Source organism: Abramis brama (assembly GCF_963993115.1).
Source record: "Abramis brama genome assembly, chromosome: 22".
Taxonomy (NCBI): Eukaryota; Metazoa; Chordata; class Actinopteri; order Cypriniformes; family Leuciscidae; genus Abramis; species Abramis brama.
The window spans coordinates 22,817,554-22,835,922 of NC_139984.1; the positions used below are offsets into that span (position 1 = coordinate 22,817,554).

Genomic DNA, 18,369 nt, shown 5'->3' on the forward strand with positions numbered 1-18,369 from the left:
GATGTGTTTTTGTCTTACCCTGATTCACAATGGTTAAGCCTATTTTTTAAGTGTTTATATTTTAGGTATTTTATTGAACAGATAAATTCCCATGTGTAGTTCTCTAACAGAGTTCATTATAAAGCATTATCTATTATGAAGGGTCATTTCATTATGGGTTGCTGTAGCGCTGTGCAGGAATTTATTTTGAAGTATGTACCATGTCTATTATTTTCCATCTAAACTGGTTATGTCTCTTAAGCCTAGTAGTGAATCTTTCATGAGTAGTAGGATAATCTCTCTATCTCTTTTTAGTTATGAGAAAGAACCACATTCAGCCATATAGTCACGCAGAGCCGAAGCACAACCAAAACAATGTTCTTCCACAAAATGCATGCAGTTTTTTTGTTTTAATGCTAGAGGGCAAAAAGTTACATGGTGTACCTTAATTTGAAATAAAATGTAACTGGGGGGAAAAATAATACATTTTTCATAAATTTTCATTTCGAAGCTACCTAGAATTAAATAAAAATGACTCTAAAGTAATACAACTAAAATGAAAACTAAATAAAAAAATAAAATAAAAACTCTTAACAAACAAAAACTAACAATGATACAGTTATTAATAAATACTAGATTAAATTGAAAAGATAAATAGAAAATAAACAATTAATTTTTTTTTTTTTTTTAAACAATAACCATAATATTAGGAGAGAAATTTCACTGCATACAGCACACACAAGAACTCCTCCCAACTTCCTTTTAGCCAGTGATAATACACATTACTCAGCGCAGAGCTGTAATGAGTAAGTGCAGAGAGGTAGACTTTATTCATGGGCTAACTTTTTTGTGTGTTGGAGATAAAAAGCCGACGGGGTGCTCTTCAGCTCATCTCTAGCAATTACACAAGGAAATGTCTTATAATTGGCTTTTGCTTTATGTCCAGCCATTATCAATGTCCCTTACAGGCAGAGAGAAAAATTGGGTGGAAGTTGGAGTACTCAAAGTCCATTTGCACATGAATTAGGATTGTTAATATGGATGTGCAAAACTACATCTTTCAAAAACGAGTAGCTTGTTGGCTGACTAATTTTTCTTAAGGAGACCATGTATACTGTAATTAGGCTGGCCTCAATTGACCCAACTGTAATAGGGTGTTTATATAAGATATGTTCTTGCCTTTTTAAAATCTGGACAGTTGACACAAAGTCTTAAAAATGCAGTGGTCGTGGAACACTAAAAACAACAATGCAATGTGATGCAATGGTCCATACGTTGGCCATCTGATTGCCAATAAAGACAGTGCTTAAAGAGGACACATTTAAAACTTTGAGGGAAAACAGATAACAGCACATAAATTAAAACATCACCCAATTTAAAGAAAAAAAATATAAATTAATCAACCTCACAAATTCACTATAGTTGGCTGTGGGATGAAAGACAGAAATTGAGATTTAGAGAGAGAGAGAGAGAGAGAGAGAGAGAGAGAGAGAGAGAGAGAGAGAGGAGACTGTTTCATACACTATGAACAAGCATGAAAGATGACAGGATCCCTCATCAACTTTGCTTCTTTTTTTTCTGTGCCGATGGCGGCCAGCACTTCCTGTGCACAGAATGGAATAAAGCAGTTTCCAGTGTCTGGCACTGAGGAGAAAGGACTCTGTGCTGTCTAATAGTATAAGATCGGCTCTCTCTAATTGGGAGAGAAGTGGGACTTCCTTCTGGAAGCAGGCGGGAGATGGAGAAAGCACTGTTCTGTTTCGACAAACTGGCTAAAACAGGAGACTGGAGGGCTTAACCTGAGGCTAGGAAAAACAGACTGAAGAAACACACAGACTTAAACCCTGGCATGTACACACAGATACATAATGTGCCCACACTATAAGCTTCTTAAAATATTACACCATAAGTTTCCTGATGTTGTGCATTGGAGGATAAATGAAATGTAATTTTTCCCCAAAATCTCCCCCACCTTCAAGTAACCTTCTTTCTCTTATCTCTTTTTAATGACTGGTTATATCTACTGAATGTGCGGAGTGAGTTTTAATCTCGGGGACAGAAGCAACTATTACATTGTGTCCTAACCAGGTGCCATAATTTCCATAGTGCAGTATTTTTTTTTTTCTGTTCTCACTGAAAGTGAACTACTTCAAAAACACAATCAACTATATTTAATATGTACCATCTATGTGGAAAAGAATTTTCAACCAATGACATTTTACTATGGGCAAGGCTACATGGCCCAGCACTACAAAAATAAAAGCGACTGACAAAATGTGGCATATTACACATTTTGCAGTCATGGATGCAGCTGGTTGACTTATATTATCAAGTATTTAAAAAGAAGAAGAAAAAAGATTGATTTATTTTGTAGAGTAAATGACAATTTAACATATTTGTTCACTCAATTACTATAAGTATGCTTATTTATGAAGTAGTTTGCTAAATTAATGTGACAGTACAAACTCATCTCCCAAATCCTGCTCGCCATGGCAACCTCTGTCCTGCCTAACTCTGAACCATCCGTATCAGCAGCATCATTGACACTGGATAAGTGGCAAGTCCATTACACCACAAATCCACCACTGCTGGCCTGGCTTAGAGCCAATCAAGTGTATAGACAGTCTATTTAAAAATACACAAATCCTACTCTTGTGGGGCCTGGGAACATGTAGATTCACCAGAGGTGCTTCAGACCCCAGGGTGAGCTATCAGCCATTAACCAAGATGACAGACTGATTAAGGTACATGCACGCATACACTTGCTAATAGACAAGACATGCTCACTTTTCCCTCTTCAATGTCAGTCAACACCTACCATCTACTTCTGCACAGTTAGACACCTTCAGCTCACACATCCATTTATTATAGGACGTTTAAGTTGCTGTTAGATATGAACACATTATCATCGCACCCACAGAAGAAATTAGAATAGAGCATCGAGCTAAGAGCTCTGCTAATAGGCTATTTGCAGTTATTAGTCCACATTAATAATCCATTACCTGCAAGGCTAACTCCTAAAAGAAGTAAACCTTTTGAAACTGCCATCAATGTCCACCAATATCAAACACCCAACTTTTAAGATAGCGGCAATCCTCAAGTGAGTCGTTGGGGGAATCTCCAGCTAATGGCTTCATTTGAGCATCACAGTGATATAACCTGGAATTCTGGGGAAAGGGGTTTTTCTAATGGTTAGATGTTAAATACTCTTACCTTGTTTTAGGGGATGTTGTCAACCATTCTTCATGCTTTTCAAATGTAATCAAGTATGCTGCAATTTCCTGTCAAACAGAGAAGGCAGAAAGACAGGTAGACGTTACAGAATATCAACAGCTTTTTAACATGTGTACATGAATAAACTGAAATGAATGGACTGTAAAGTGCATTTACACAATTAAACAGGCATTATGACAAAACAAGCTTTAAAAATGTGTCTAAAAACATTGCCATCACAGATATGAGTTCAAAACAAACCAGTTTAAAACCGTATTGCACTCCCGCAAGCTCGGGAACAGCGCCTTGAAACTTGCATTCAGCACATTTTGTGCACATATTTCCTCCCTCTTTGTCTGAAGCTCACATTATACTATATGAAGATGTGAATGACATGAATACCTCTTTTACAGTGGTTGTTTTGATTGCTGTAACAAAAAAGAAATCGTTTCTTGGGATGCAAAAGAAGCATGACAGCAGATGATGTGATTTCTGGTACCGATGTTAACCCAGTCATCACTGTCACCCAACAAAAGAGACAAGTGGATGAGTGAAACGTATCCCATCATTCCTTCACAAAGCTAATCATGGGAAATGAAAGCAGACCGAGTACTGACAAGCAACCTCATGATTACCTGTGACAGCCAGCCATTCATTTCACACTGAGGGCATTTGTCATACAAAGACAGCAGGAATACGGAGGGACACAAATGATGTTATCAAACAAGAGTCCAATTATTTCTTGAACTTCACGTGTTGTTCTGGGTAAATTAAGATGAAACAGAATAACTTTAAGAAAAGATTTGTAAAGACTTGCCACAACATTGCTGACAGAAACTTCAAGAGCATTTCTGCTGAAGTGCTGAGCAATAGTTTATTGAAACTTTACTTTTATCTTTTATCGAAGTATGAGTTTCAGGCTCATTTAATTTAATTCTGCATGCAGATTCAATAGACTTATCACAGAAACATAACAGCATAAAAGTTATCCACTTTGATTTCATTACAAGTCATTTAATTTGTCATTTTTTTCTGTTTTCAAATTCAACTGGTTTTTAATCTCATTGAAATCACTTAAATAGTGGTTCACAAAATATCTCACTATTAAAAAAAACTGTCAATCAATAAGCTTACTTTCTAGAACATTACACCAAGCAATCTACATAATGTAAATCCATCACACTACAATCAATTTCAATATTCTTCTTGCATCTGAGGTTGACAAGGTTTTATTTACTAACCTAATTAAACACTGTAAGTCTATCAATAATAGCCCAAATTCTACTCAACAATGGTATTCAGATGTCCTTAGGAAGTGTAATATATATTTATAGTCAGTAACTCTACGGTGTAATCCTGTCACAGTTGGCAGTATGGCCATCCCTCGAGGAACCAGGGTGCCAAGACTGGCATTGCCCACACAGAGAACACTAGAGCTGGCGATAGCCTGCGGGTGCTGTCTGAGAGATAGCGCCGTCCTGATTAACGTTCTACCCTCCTGTCATCAGGGCCAGAGGGAAAGAGAGAAGGACGAGAGGAAGAGGCTGTGGAATATGACCATGGAGAAGAGTAAGACAACCACTCCATAAAGAAAAATACACTCTTGCCTGGCTTAACAAACTGAAAATGCTACAGATGAGCTACAACATAATTATTTTGTATATGCTGTAAAGTTTTGCATTAACAACACTTGTACTTAACTCGTTTTGCAAATGAATGGAAAGAAAACTTAATCTTATTAAACACTCAATTAAAACAGTAATACTCAATAAAATAAGTCTTTGGTGCATGGTGCTAATTTACTGCGGTGCTCATGAGTAATGTTTGTTTTACAAGCCATAGAGATAGCTGGGGGCGAAACTCCTTCATTGACCTTGAGGCCCATTTGAGATTCTTTTTTATCGTTTTCCCATTAAAAGTCAACATGCCGACCTCAGAGCTGGGGGGATGAGCCGAGGCCCGGTCCAGTAAATAAAAGGCAAACGTCGGCATCCCCCCAACCACTCCCCGAACAGATGTCGAGGATTATTCCAACCCCCCGATCAGCCATAAAGGTGCAATAACCTTACGGCAAAAAAAACAAAACAAACAAAAACAAGCAAAGAGCCATTAAACAGCTGCGAGAGACAAAGTTTGTGTGGTTTTATAAGCGGCTAGTTCTCGTTTGAGTTGATTTGGTGCAGTTGTCAAGATAGTGCATCAAAGTCTGGCCAGCAGCTGTCAATCTGGCCAGTCCTACAAGTGCTCTTTAAATATTGGGTCAATGACATATAAGAGTGTCCACGATAAAGAGAAGAATAGATCTTTAAAAATGTTCTGTTTGTATTCCTGTTGATTTCAATATGGTTTTTAAAAACTTTTATACCACTTTTCAAATTTTTCTTATATTTTGAATACATGTAATGTGCTGATTGACAACCCCATTGTATGAGTAAATAAAAAAAATAAAAAAAATCGCATCATTGAACCATTTACCACACCAGCAAATAACATTTATAAACCAAGAGCAATGTGCCACAGAGCTGGCTGAACATGCACCCAACATCTAGCATACCGTATTCTAGCATTACTACAAAGGAGAAGAGGACCTTGACATTGGAGAGTCTGTAAAATCCATGTATCAGGAGCTTACATCAGAAAAGCTGATTACGGAGAACCGTGTCTACCCGCACCTGTTTAAAATGCTCTTAATATGCTAAATGGTGTCACCTCTACAAGGAGAACTAGCTCACATGAAACACAGCCACCTTTTTTCCCCATGTCCTCTCCCGTTTCTGTCTCCATCTGAGGGCAACGTGTAAACGAGAACCTCTGAGACACATCTCTGATTCAATTTTGAAAACGCCTTCCTGATAGGATACCGGACAACAACGGCCTCAATTTTCACTCAAACTGTCACCGCTGACAGCTAAAGCAAGAGGGTCTTCTGTGAACATAAGAAGACGTCTGGCAATTTAAAATAAAATATGACACACGTATTTCCCTTCCTTTATTTCTGGTGTGGAAAATTGACACAATAACAACATAATGCAAGCAAACACAATTTTGCCCAATCCTTCCCTCCTTTTTAAATCACGAGGAGACAGAGAAGCAGCTCTGATAAATGCATTTCCCATCACATTTCTCTTGCGCACAAGACGCTGCTTGTATTGGCAGACATTTGATGAGGTGTTTGTTCCAGAAGTAGTATCTGTGTCCCTGGCTGACCCACGGCGTGCACGTTTGTCGTCTCTACCTTTTGACGCTTAGATTGATGTGAGTAAGGAGAAGCGTCGAAAGCATCGAAATTCAAAGTCTGAAGTGACAGGGCTGATCACTTTAAACAACAATAGACATTCCATTAAAAGCAGAGATAGGCATCTATCTGGCATTATTCCAGCACCCATCAGACACTTGTCTCTAAATACCATCCATAACGCATCTCCATGTTCCCATGAGCCATTGAGCATTTGAGACTAAAAAGCTCATAGACACTCAGGGGAACGAACTCCTCTATTTGAATACTAATATTCCATTAAGTCTAACATGGCACTTTGAGGCTGTTTAAATTAAAGGTCTCTATGTCTCTGAGTTTGAAACAAAAAAGTGATTTGATCAAATGGATTCATCATTCACAGCGTGAGTTTTCATGGGTTGTGCATATGTCAACCTCATTCTTTCAACCCACACTTTTTTCCACAAGCACTTCCAGACTTCATTGTACTTCTCTGAAAAGACTCCTATACTAAAACACACTTTCAAGCTTTCTGCCGTCTTCTACTCTGTAAAAACACACACAAATAAGTCCCAGATATAGTGGAGTAAGTAAATGGGTTACAGAGGGCCTTTAAAGTATAAGATAAATGTTCTTGAGAAACAGATGCGAGCACACATGATATTTGCTTACTTTATATAGAACTGTATGAAATGATGATGCATTCATTAGACTGAATAGTGAATAAAGTGAAGAATAAAGTACAGTGGGGTCGAAACTTCTGAGACCAAATTGAAAATCTGGGATTCAAAATGAAATGAAATGCTGCATAAAATGATAATTAAGTTAAACACAAACTTGTGGAGTTCATGCAGCTGAAGTGCTGCTGTTGTAAAAGCATAAGAGGGACAATCAAAATACTAAGAAAATCTGAAATTCAATTAAACTTTTCAAAATTTGATGTAAACATTGAATTAAATCAGAAAACAAATTGGGCAGATTACTTGCAAACTGCAGTCTTATAATGATTACAAATTACATGGCAAAAACTAGTTAGTAACGTAATCTCGACTACTCATTTTAGGTAATGTATTCGGACCACTTTTTGATTACTTTTAGATTACTCACTTAGATTTAAATGTAAAATAATAGAGTTATTGTGTTTGTGTATATATATATATATATATATATATATATATATATATATATATATATAAAATAAATAATAAAAAAAGAGAGAGAAAGAAAATTGAAAATATTCTTTGTGATCATCTTCACGGAATGCATTAGCATTACGATATGCCAGGGTTTCCCAAACTGGAGATAATGAACGAACTGCAGGGGGATTATGAGTTGATGAAAAGCTAGGCCTAATGATTAATTAAAAAATAAAATGTAAATGAATATAACTTAATTATTTGAAAATAAAAACTATCAAAATTAAACAATTAAACACAAAAAATAATGTTTTATTTATCTATGTCACTGTCACAATTATCCGACATCAGAGAACTGTGAACATGCAAATGTGTTGTAAAATGACTGAAAAATTAACTTAAAAATCTCAGGGGTCTCGAAGTAAATATTTTAGGCCAAAAGGGGTTTGTCTGACAAAAAAAAGTTTGCGAATCCCTGCATTACGTTGTAATCGTCCAACTGAGAACCCTCAGAAGGGCTCAAACAATAATAAACATGAAAACAGCAATGGCATTACACATTCAAAGTTTTCCAGTTTTTAAATATATTTTTGATCAATAATTAGTGAAGTGTTTCACAGCTATATGCTCTATCAACAGTGTTTAGTAACTTGCATAATTACTCCTCTCATACATGGTGTAAATAAGAAGTGCTTTTGTCCCCAAATTTAAAAGCATCACAAATTTATTTATATGAAAATTACATGGCCATCCTCTATTGTGAATATAGTCAAAGCTAAACGGTATAACACAATGGTTTATTTTATTTTTTAGAAAGGAACATTTAAAAGAGTAAAAAGAAGAATTAGAGCAAATCAATAAAATATAAATTTACTGCCATTGTGTGAATAATATGTAATCATGTACAATTTTTGGAATCTGATTATGTAATCCAGATTACATGTAATCAGTTACTACCCAGCACTACAGTATATATCATATATAATGTATCCTCAAACTTTTGGTACTTGGTATCACACAGTACATGATTCTGACCTTGTTCTACACTTGACAGCAGGAAGTCTGTGCAGGAGGGGAAGATGGATATGAGGGAATGGGGGGCAGGATGAGCCTCTCAACTGATTCTATTCCCCATGATACCTTGTTGTCACTGGAAAGTAAGGTCATCTGATATTTCCTGCAGGGCAACCCATGAAACTGACCTGGCCAGGGCAGGGTGCAAATGGATTTGAGGGAAACCGGGGGAGAGGATTGAACTACCCAGGCATCCCTTAGGGCGAATTGAAATGCAATTAGACATAGGAGAGAGTGATATGCAGGGAGGGACAGTTGAGGAGGGAACGGGGAGATGAGAGGATAAATGAGCGAGAGTGGGAGAGGTGTGAGGGTATAACAGACGAACAAGAGTCAGCAGGGATGAGAAAAGGTCAAGGACTCGAGAAAAAGCTGTGGAGCTCATCTTCTCTCACACAGCTCATTAAAAACAAGCACATCATTGTAAGGTAGTTTACACACTTCAGGAGAGTGTGCATTAAACCAATGAAATGGGTAGGTTTGTTCCTGACCTGTTGTCAGACACAATGAAAACTCCACTGTCCACCTCCACTAGTTCACACTGCCCAAAAAGACTACAACAACAACAACAAACAGCATCAACAGTTGATATTTTGTTGGATCAGCATGTTTTTATACGCTTCTGTGAGTTTTATGTACTGTTGCATTTTTTGTTTTGTTTTGATGGATGGATGGATGGATAGATGGATGAATACATAGATAGATAGATAGATAGATAGATAGATAGATAGATAGATAGATAGATAGATAGATAGATAGATAGATAGTTTGAAAATATTTAAGAGGAATGTGAGTTCAACCAGAAAGTGCAAAGGGCTGGAGAAGGCCACAGAGGGGAAAGAGGAGCGAGTAAGAAGAGAGCGTAAACAACAAAAGCACTCTGACTCATGACAGCTGCACTTGGCATCTGCTGGCGTGGTGTGGTTCTGTTCTACGAGTCCCTGAGCAGGGTTAAAAAGCTTTGCTTTCCAGTCAACCACCTATTAATCCCTGCATGCAGCCTCCTTGGGCAGCCCAAATGAGGAGCAGGAATGGCACTCGCAGCCGACTCTGCATTATAGCTCCTCTGTGCATGCCCCGCCACAACCATTCAATACTCATGATGCTCGGTGCCTCACCCTCTTCCAAAACTTTTGGCCACCAACCTGCGGACTCAACAGAAAGCAGTGGGACGTGGAGTACCCTGTAAACAGGTCTGTAGGATGCGCAGAGCCCTGTCAGCATGCTCTGAATACATCTGGTCGTAACTTGGCAAGATGGAATCCATTTACTGCACAGAGGCAACCCTCTCTGCTCATTTGAAAGTCTCTTCAAGGCCCTTTGCCCTTTCCCATAATATGCTTTTAAAGGGTGTGGGCAGATCATATCTTTTTCCCAGCACTGGTCAGACAGACAGCCAGTCTTAACCACCCAACAGCCTACATTATACATACAGTTGGGCCGAGATCAATTCTGAATTGATCCAGAATAGCTTAGATGTTTTCCAGCTGGTGGTCAATGTTTGGCTTGGCATGCTGATTCGCCTGCGGTGCACCTCCCAGGTCCCAGACACTTCGAGGCCTCTCGAAACAAATTATCCCCATCTCACAGCACTGAATCCTCCCTATCAAGGGCTGAGTGAGTGGCTGAGCTCCAGCCGTTCTATCTCGGCCTTCTGTTTCCACAGTGCAGCCTGAGTGGAGGAGGAGGATGTATTGTGGGAGGGAAGTGTTCGCACTTAGCAAGATTGTTTTGCTGCTAGTGCCAGGTCCCACTGCATTGGATGGAAATGAAACTGCTCTTTGAGGGGATGTCATCATTTAGAGAAAAAAAAAAAAGCAGCATCACCTCCCCCTGTAACATCTCCGCTCTGAATGTGACAGCTCAGCCTTGGCTATCCGTGCCAAGGTCTGTGTATGAAAAGCGTGTGATAGGACATGCTTTCATCTACAATATCAATACAATGTCTTTAAATGATTTTGCTCAGCAAATATCAATATATGTGATTAAGATTAATTTGATTACATGCTATTCAGATTTGGTTTGATTACATGCTGATTTAATCAACATAGCATGTATTTTTAATCAACTGACACTCCTAATAATCATATTTTGGAACAAGCTGCATTGAAACAAACCACAGCTGTCAAAAGTAAAATCCACAACTCTCAAATGTAAATAAAAGAAAACACCAAGGTTGTGCACCATTCAGAACTGATTGGAGACTGTCTGTCCAATTAAATTCCTGAATTTGAACCAAGGTAGCAAAAAATATGTAGAATTGAAATTTGAACTGAAATGTAAGGAACAAGAAATAATATGAATTGAAATTCAAAGAAATTCATATAACAAATTTAAAGGTACAATATGTAAGATTTTTGTAATAAAATATTTAAAAACCACTTGCACAGTGTGATATATGTTGTGCAGTGTGTACTTACATTATCCCAAAAGTTCCCAAGGATTTGTAAATCCAGAGAAGTTCCAGTTTTAAATAATGGCTCATCCCTTGTCATTGTCGCATATCAATCACGTAATATCTGTACTATCCTTGGTTTTCGCTTGTAGAAACCATAGATATAATACATATGCCTCATTAGTGGCCGTTTCAATGGCCCGCTATACGTATTATGTAAGCCGCTAATGAGTGATCTATCTATACATATCTATGATACAATATCTTGCGCACCGCTGTTGTGTTGTTCAGTCATCATGGATCGCGATTATTGAATGGCGAGTACAGAAAATCCAAAAAAACATAAATGTAGATCAACTGAGGCAAGCAGGCTTTGGGACAAACGGAGAAATAAAACAAGGATCAATATCAGCGTGGCGTTTTCGAGATGGAGAGAGCTTCACAACAAACTTGGGACTTGATCTGTCGACAGAGACTCCGCTCTCGCATGTGTTTTAATAGACAGGTAAGCTAATATATTATTTATTACACACATACAGTTATATTGAACTTTGTTTGTACTTCAGTAACGTTTTTTATCAAGTCTGGTGACCAAGTTTATGGCAGTGAAATTAAATAAAGTATGTGTTGTACAAAAATATTTACTTGCAATTTAATTGCCATTACTTGCAAATACTGTGGGTTTGTTTAAATGTACTTTTAGTAAGATTCCAGCTTAGAGGTCTGCACGGGCTTTAAACTGAAGCACGAACCCGGCCCGTACCCGCGATCATTTAACCCGACCCGACAATTACATTTACATGTTAAGCCCGAACCCGACCCGAACCCGAGATCCACTCTATTTCTCACAGCAAATAAATACCATTTTTGAGAGAGAGAGCCTGTGTGTCTGTGGTCTGTGTAGCCTATGCACACATTGCACATTGCACATCGAGAAGAAAGCGAAAACATTGCAAAGCGAGAAGAAGCCGCTCTGGATGAAATGTGAATTTTAAAACAAATTAAATGAACAACAGCAATAACTTAAATAAAAGTGCTTTAAAAAAAACATTTCGTTTGTATATATATATACAAACGAAATGTTTTTTTTAAGCACTTTTATTTAAAATATTATTTTAAAATATTAGCGAGAAGAAACCGCTATGCACACATTGCACATCATGCGCACGCAACTTTCTCTCTCTCGCGTGCCGGTCACCACAACACAGCAAGCAGGCAAAGCACACGGCACGCAAACTATATATAGCCTATATAGTTTTTCTTAGTTACAAACCCGAACCCGACCCGAACCCGAGGCTGTTCAATAAACATTAACCCGAACCCGACCCGAAACCCGCACATTTTTCGGGACCCGTCGGGCTCGGGTCGGGTAGCAGACCTCTATTCCAGCTTCATCTTAGTTATTGTTTTGAAAATGTGACCTCTGGTGGCAAAAAAAAATATAGATTGTACCTTTAACTAGAAAAACAAAGTAAGAATGATAAAACGAACAATAGAAATACAAAATGATCGATCAATTGATAGACAGACAGACAGACATACAGACAGATTCTTCAGTTCTGAATTTTGCCCAACCCTGTAAAGGACTATAACTAGAGTTGAATGTTTTGGTATCATAGACTTCAGGGTCTGCATGATAAATCCCTCCAATTCAAATTTTATGTGGTAGGAATGAAGGAAGAGGGAAAGTTAAGTATGCCCTCTGCCACTTGCCTTGGGCACCAAAGCTCAGACACACATCCTTTTCCTTATCCTGCTTTTTCATGGATGTGGGGGAGGATTGAGCAGTTCTACGGCTGAGACACAATAGGATACTCTATTCCCCCATGTGGCGATGAAGAGGCTCATTTGTAAATGTCGGCCATTCGCTCCCACTCTCACTAGCTCCATGGGGAGCAGCCAGGTTCACTTCCCAGAGTCCTACGGCACTATCCTCCAATCTGCCCTCTTGAGTCTATGCTTGGAGCCTTCATCATCATCCATACAGCGGGACACCTCCCTTTTCCAGCTTCCCATAAGCCACCATCCACCCAGCAAAGGGAGCAGAGCAATGCTTTCATTAACACATGCAGGATAGCCCTTCTGCCATGGCTGAACAGTGGACAGCTTTATATATATATATATATATGGAGAGAGAGAGAGAGAGAGAGAGAGAGAGAGAGAGAGAGAGAGAGAGAATTATATATCTTTTTATAAAAATGATAATTTGAGTAAATTACATCAAATTAATAATTCAGAATAGAATAATAACATAAAAGCCAATGAATGAAGATAATGAAGATAATAATGATAATATTAACATATAATGTGGCTATACACACATACACACTAAATAAAACATAAGATTTCTGTCATTTTAAAATAATAAAAAAAATTAAAAGAACTAATGCCATCCTAATGTTATGACACTTATCTAATGATATTTCAGTACTTCCGATGTCCTTTTCAGACATTCACAACTTAAGCTGCCAATCAAACCTTGAGTGATTTAATGCTGGTGGCAGCGCCATTCCAAGTGTGAGACAGACTCATTTTGGGGGATCATGGGTGTAGTGGGAATTAGAGTAAGAAGTGAGTCTAATGCAGTGTCACTGAGTCTCATTGACGAGAGTCCCTATGGCGCACCTGATGTGTGAGAAAATAGGGCGAGAGACAAAGACACCACGAAGCCCTGGCATACCTGATCATTCACACGACTCTTACAAAGCTCCACTGATAGACTCCAGACTTGAATTTGCATTAGACTTGAGACATAATCTAGAGGGTTTCTGATGACTTGACCAAGTAAAGGAGTATTTGAGACTCAAATCAGTTGCAAAAAAACAAACAAAACAAATATTCCAACAACACCTTAGTGATTTATCAAAAAGACAGGCATGCAATTAGCCTAGTCCTACACAACCAGCTAAATAATGCTAGCTGTCATCTTCCAAATATGTAGTGCTGTTCACAGTGCTGTAGCAAGTTACCTATCTTAGTTCATTATTTTACAAAACTCCAGGCATAGCCTCGAATCCATGGATATTCAGAAATACATATTTGTATGGTAGTTGGTAATTGCTTCCCTCTAAATCACTGTACTTTCACTCTGTGTTCAGCAAAGCAAATAAGAACTGTATAATGTAAGGCTGCACATTTTAGCACATTTTAAGCAAACTCTTAACCCTATGTATTAAACCTATTTCAAATCTTGTGACTTACTGAGGAGACGACATGCTATTACCTTTCTTATAATAAAATGGGTGAAAATCCCATTGATTTACATGTAAAATAATGACTTGGACTCATGTCTGATCTCAGCAACTACTCTCTTCCTCTGGAAAAATGAGTAGGTCTATTAGGCTGTGCCTCTACTTTCGTGCACTTTGCCAGCCTGTTTATTTCAGAGCCCAGAATCAATTAATGCTGGAATTATCCAGTGAATTCCACTATTCAGCACAGCAAATGACTGGGGCACCCTTGCGTGAAACCAATTTCTAACTTTCAATTCGAGGCGTGCCCACAACCACCTACTGGGCTCTGTGCAAAAACGAGCTTCACTTCAACTGTCCTGCCAGAGCTGGTCACCCGTGCAGCCCAGCACTTGGTTTGTGCACTGCTCCACTCGATACAGAAATAACACAAGAATGAGAAACAATACAGATAGAAGGAAAACTAAAGTTTCTAGAGTTCAAACGGCAATCAGTCTATTAGCATTGGGAAAAGAAATGTCTTCTCAATAAAAAGACATATCTAAAACTACACTGACAGGAAAAACATGTTAGGAAATTCATAGGTACAGGGAGAAGAGTTATTTCCGCTCAACAAAAGTTGTGCTCTACAGAATAGAGAAATACTCAGTCGTGTCGTGACTCGGCTAGTCGTGAGTTGGCTGAATCAGATTTTATGGGCATTCTGTGTAATTAGGCTAGTTTTGAGCTCACTAGACCAAGAGAGGCTTCATACAACATGTTATCATGTGTTCAAAAACCTTGCAGCAACACAATTAAATGTAACTCAGGTTAAAGTTTAACTATATTTAAAGGAAGACTATGCAGTTAATAAACAAAACTGCATGTATCTTACGGCCTCGATCCAGAACCCGGCCAGACCCAGAACCTAGAGAAGTTACCACCTTCGACCGCAGAGAATGCGTGAGTACCCCCCACATACATTGAGGGACCACCCACCATGACGAGTGAGCCAGAGCCAGAGCCAGAGGACAAGAGGACAGCGCTCATCATCGCCCCAGAAGATAGTCGACCCCAGGGGGTTAAGCATCACCTCTGTCCTCGGTCTCACTGCCGTCGCCCCAATCCTCAGGCACTCTGGCTCAACCCGCGACATCGCCTGGGTCGCCAGCACCAGCAATGTCGCTCAGCACCATCGATCCTCCATCTGCGCCATCGGATCCTGGGCCCTCATCTCCGTTGTTCATCCTTCAGATGTCGGCAGCCACACCTACCACATCTTGGCTCCTCCCGCCTTCGTCTCCGCCATGTGCTGTCAGCTCCGAGAGCTCTGGGTCTACGCCATCGGACTTCCTCCACCTTCAACATCTGGGTCTCATCGTCCCACCATCACCATCCCTTGGTCTCGCCGTCCCACCATCACCATCCCTTCGGCACATCCTGCCACCATCCCTTCTCTTCTGCCTCCCCACATCATTTCACCATCTCCTCATCCCCCTCCAGAACCCCCTCCATCTATGAATCACTCTATTACGGCGCAAGGTCACGTCTTTTCACAGGGGGCATTCTGTCACCATTCTGTTTAGTTTTGTTTATGGACTTTCAGTTTGTTTTAATTTGTCACGTGTTTCCTTGTTCTGACTCCCGCCACTCGTCTGTCTCCATAGTTACCATCATTATTAGCTCATTGGTTTCAGCTGTGTTCTATTAATTATCCTTGTTTGTGTTTGCTATATAAGTTGATCCCTCACATTCATTCTCTGTTCGGTCTACGTTACATTTAGTGTGTGTTGCCCTGCCTGTCTAAATATTATTTGTATTACCCTCATTAAACTTCGTATTGAAACTTTACTCTTCATCTTTGCCTGCCTTCCTGCAACCACCTGTGATAACTCCGCAGTGGTTGGCGTCCCGCAAGGTCTAAAAAGGTCGGAATATAAACACTCATTATAAGCGAGCTGTAAGGATTCAAGATAAGACAAAAACACGATTTGGAAGATGGATTCATGATGTACTCACTCATTATATAATTTTCTTTTACATTTTGAACAAAAAAAAAGTTACATAGCGTACCTCTAAAAATGTCTAATATGCAACACTGCTGCAACGCTCCAAAAAGTCACAATGTCCATCTAAATGAGTATGGCTGCAGTGACAGTGCTTTAAATTAATTTAAAGAGACAGTGTGAAACCACAAAAAATATCAAAAATAACAAAGTATTCTAATTGCTTTTTTCTAATTAAAAAGTCTAATACTACTACTACTACTAATAATTGTTCCTTTAGGAAATAGCAAAGAAAAGGCATACACTGTAAAAAGAGAAGAAGAAAAAAAAACACCTTACAAATCACAGAGGAGCCGGCAGGCAGCGTACACTCTCTGTTTAAATTAGCTGGTCCACCTAAAGTGAGCTTTAATAGAGCACTGAACTAAGTCCTACTCATCACTCAGAGGGACTTGTCTCTCTCTTTTTTTCTTTTTCTCCTAGTGTTGATCCTGCCATTGTACTGCCGGGTTTGATTTGTCTTTGAGAGGGAAGGCTTTAATTGAAGTGTGTTTGTGCTATCTAGTGCATCAGTCAGACTGCCTTTGTTTGACTATCAGAGTGCTAGACAAGCAGCCTACTGCCTCTGCCCTCTGTCCCCGCTTTGTGCTGAGATCATGATAAAGAGACAGTGCGACTGTGAAGGTCACACTAAGATAGAGCCAAATCCAGCAAAATCTCTCCTTAACAGCATTTACCTTTCGAATAACATCAAGGCAGGGGCGACGGCCTGCCCGGGGCCATTAACGTCACCTCAGTTCAGTTCAGAAGTGATCTTCAACAATATTCATTGAAATAGAAAAAAGTTCATCGAAATGGTTTAAAATGACAAATTACTGTTACATACAGTACAAGTTCCTGCACTTGTTGACCAAGAATTTTCCTAGTGGTCGAAATAGGTACTGCAGTCCAAAATCAAAATATCGGAGACCGTTACTTCCCTGTCCCCTCCTCCTCAGACTCGATGCTCACACGGGTTGCCAGTTTTGGGACGTGACAGAACGAGCGCAATTGACAATGAAAGCCCAGGAGACTTACACACTGTAAGTTGATGAGTTGATTTGTCCGCGTTTTAATATGGTCTCGTTCATAGAGTTTTTTAGATGGATACCGAAGCTTTAAATGTTGTGTGGAATCTGCACTCTCTGACCAGTTTGTTTGCTTGTTTCCAAGGCTGCAATACACTGTGTTTCCTGCCAACTGGCATCTGAACTGGCAGTGGGCGAGATCCATAGACTGTAAAAAAATATGGACGAAGTGTCTGTGGCATCACCCGTAGGTTTCTGAAGAGCATTTTTGAAGCCTAAAGTGGGTGGAGCCAGCCGTCGCCATCTTGGCAGCGCGTCACTCTCAGATAACAGAAAATGGGCAAAGAGGCAGGACGTGGGTGGAGCTGAGGTGCCTAGTGCTGAAACCACGCCCACCTAACTCGTTGTGATCTAGTTTGCTCAGGCTAAGGAGCTAATGCTATATGCTACTAGCAGTACCGTTGCAAGGGCTGTGCCAAGTGTGCAACCGCACAGGGCCTCACGCAAAAGTGACCGCTGACTTGATGATGTAAAGCCAATAGTTAAAGTTCATATTTTTGCCCTTCAAAATACTATATAATTTAAAAAACATAGCTAAAAGCGAGACTATGTGTCCTGTGATGTTGTATTATTCTGATAGTTAAAAATGTATTATGCAGTAACTTACAATATTGCTCTGAGCAGTGATACATGCACATACATGTCAGTCAGCACGGCATCGCACGTCAAGTTCGTAGAGAGCTTTATTCATATTCAGTCTAGTTTAAATTCTGATTTTGGCCGCCTCTCAAATGGGTCAAACCATAGATATTACCTCAGAAATTCAAGTAAATGCGCTAGAAATCCATGCTCATTCAAGGATGTGCATTTATTGCATGGACGGAGAAAGCACTGACACCTGCAGGATTTCATCTGATGGTAGGCTAAATAAGCATATGAGAGCAATCAAAGTTCTCTGAGAGCAACGGTACCGAAGAACGATTGTAGCCTCTATATAGACGTTTTTAAATCTGAAAACTCCAAAAAGCAATGAAATTGTCAGACATAAGTGCATGTTCACAGAGGAAAACAACTGAAAAACAGCAGTGGGTGTTCTCTCGATACTCGACAACGAT

General features: G+C 39.4%; 1 protein-coding gene across 1 annotated transcript in view; it reads right to left on the reverse strand.

Moving 5' to 3' along the window:
• camta1a (calmodulin binding transcription activator 1a) overlaps positions 1 to 18,369 on the reverse strand; it is a 424,467-nt gene that overhangs the window by 227,500 nt on the left and 178,598 nt on the right. Inside the window, 1 exon segment of the mRNA XM_084099066.1 lies at positions 3,193 to 3,260. Coding sequence (XP_083955192.1) covers positions 3,193 to 3,260 — 68 coding nt within the window.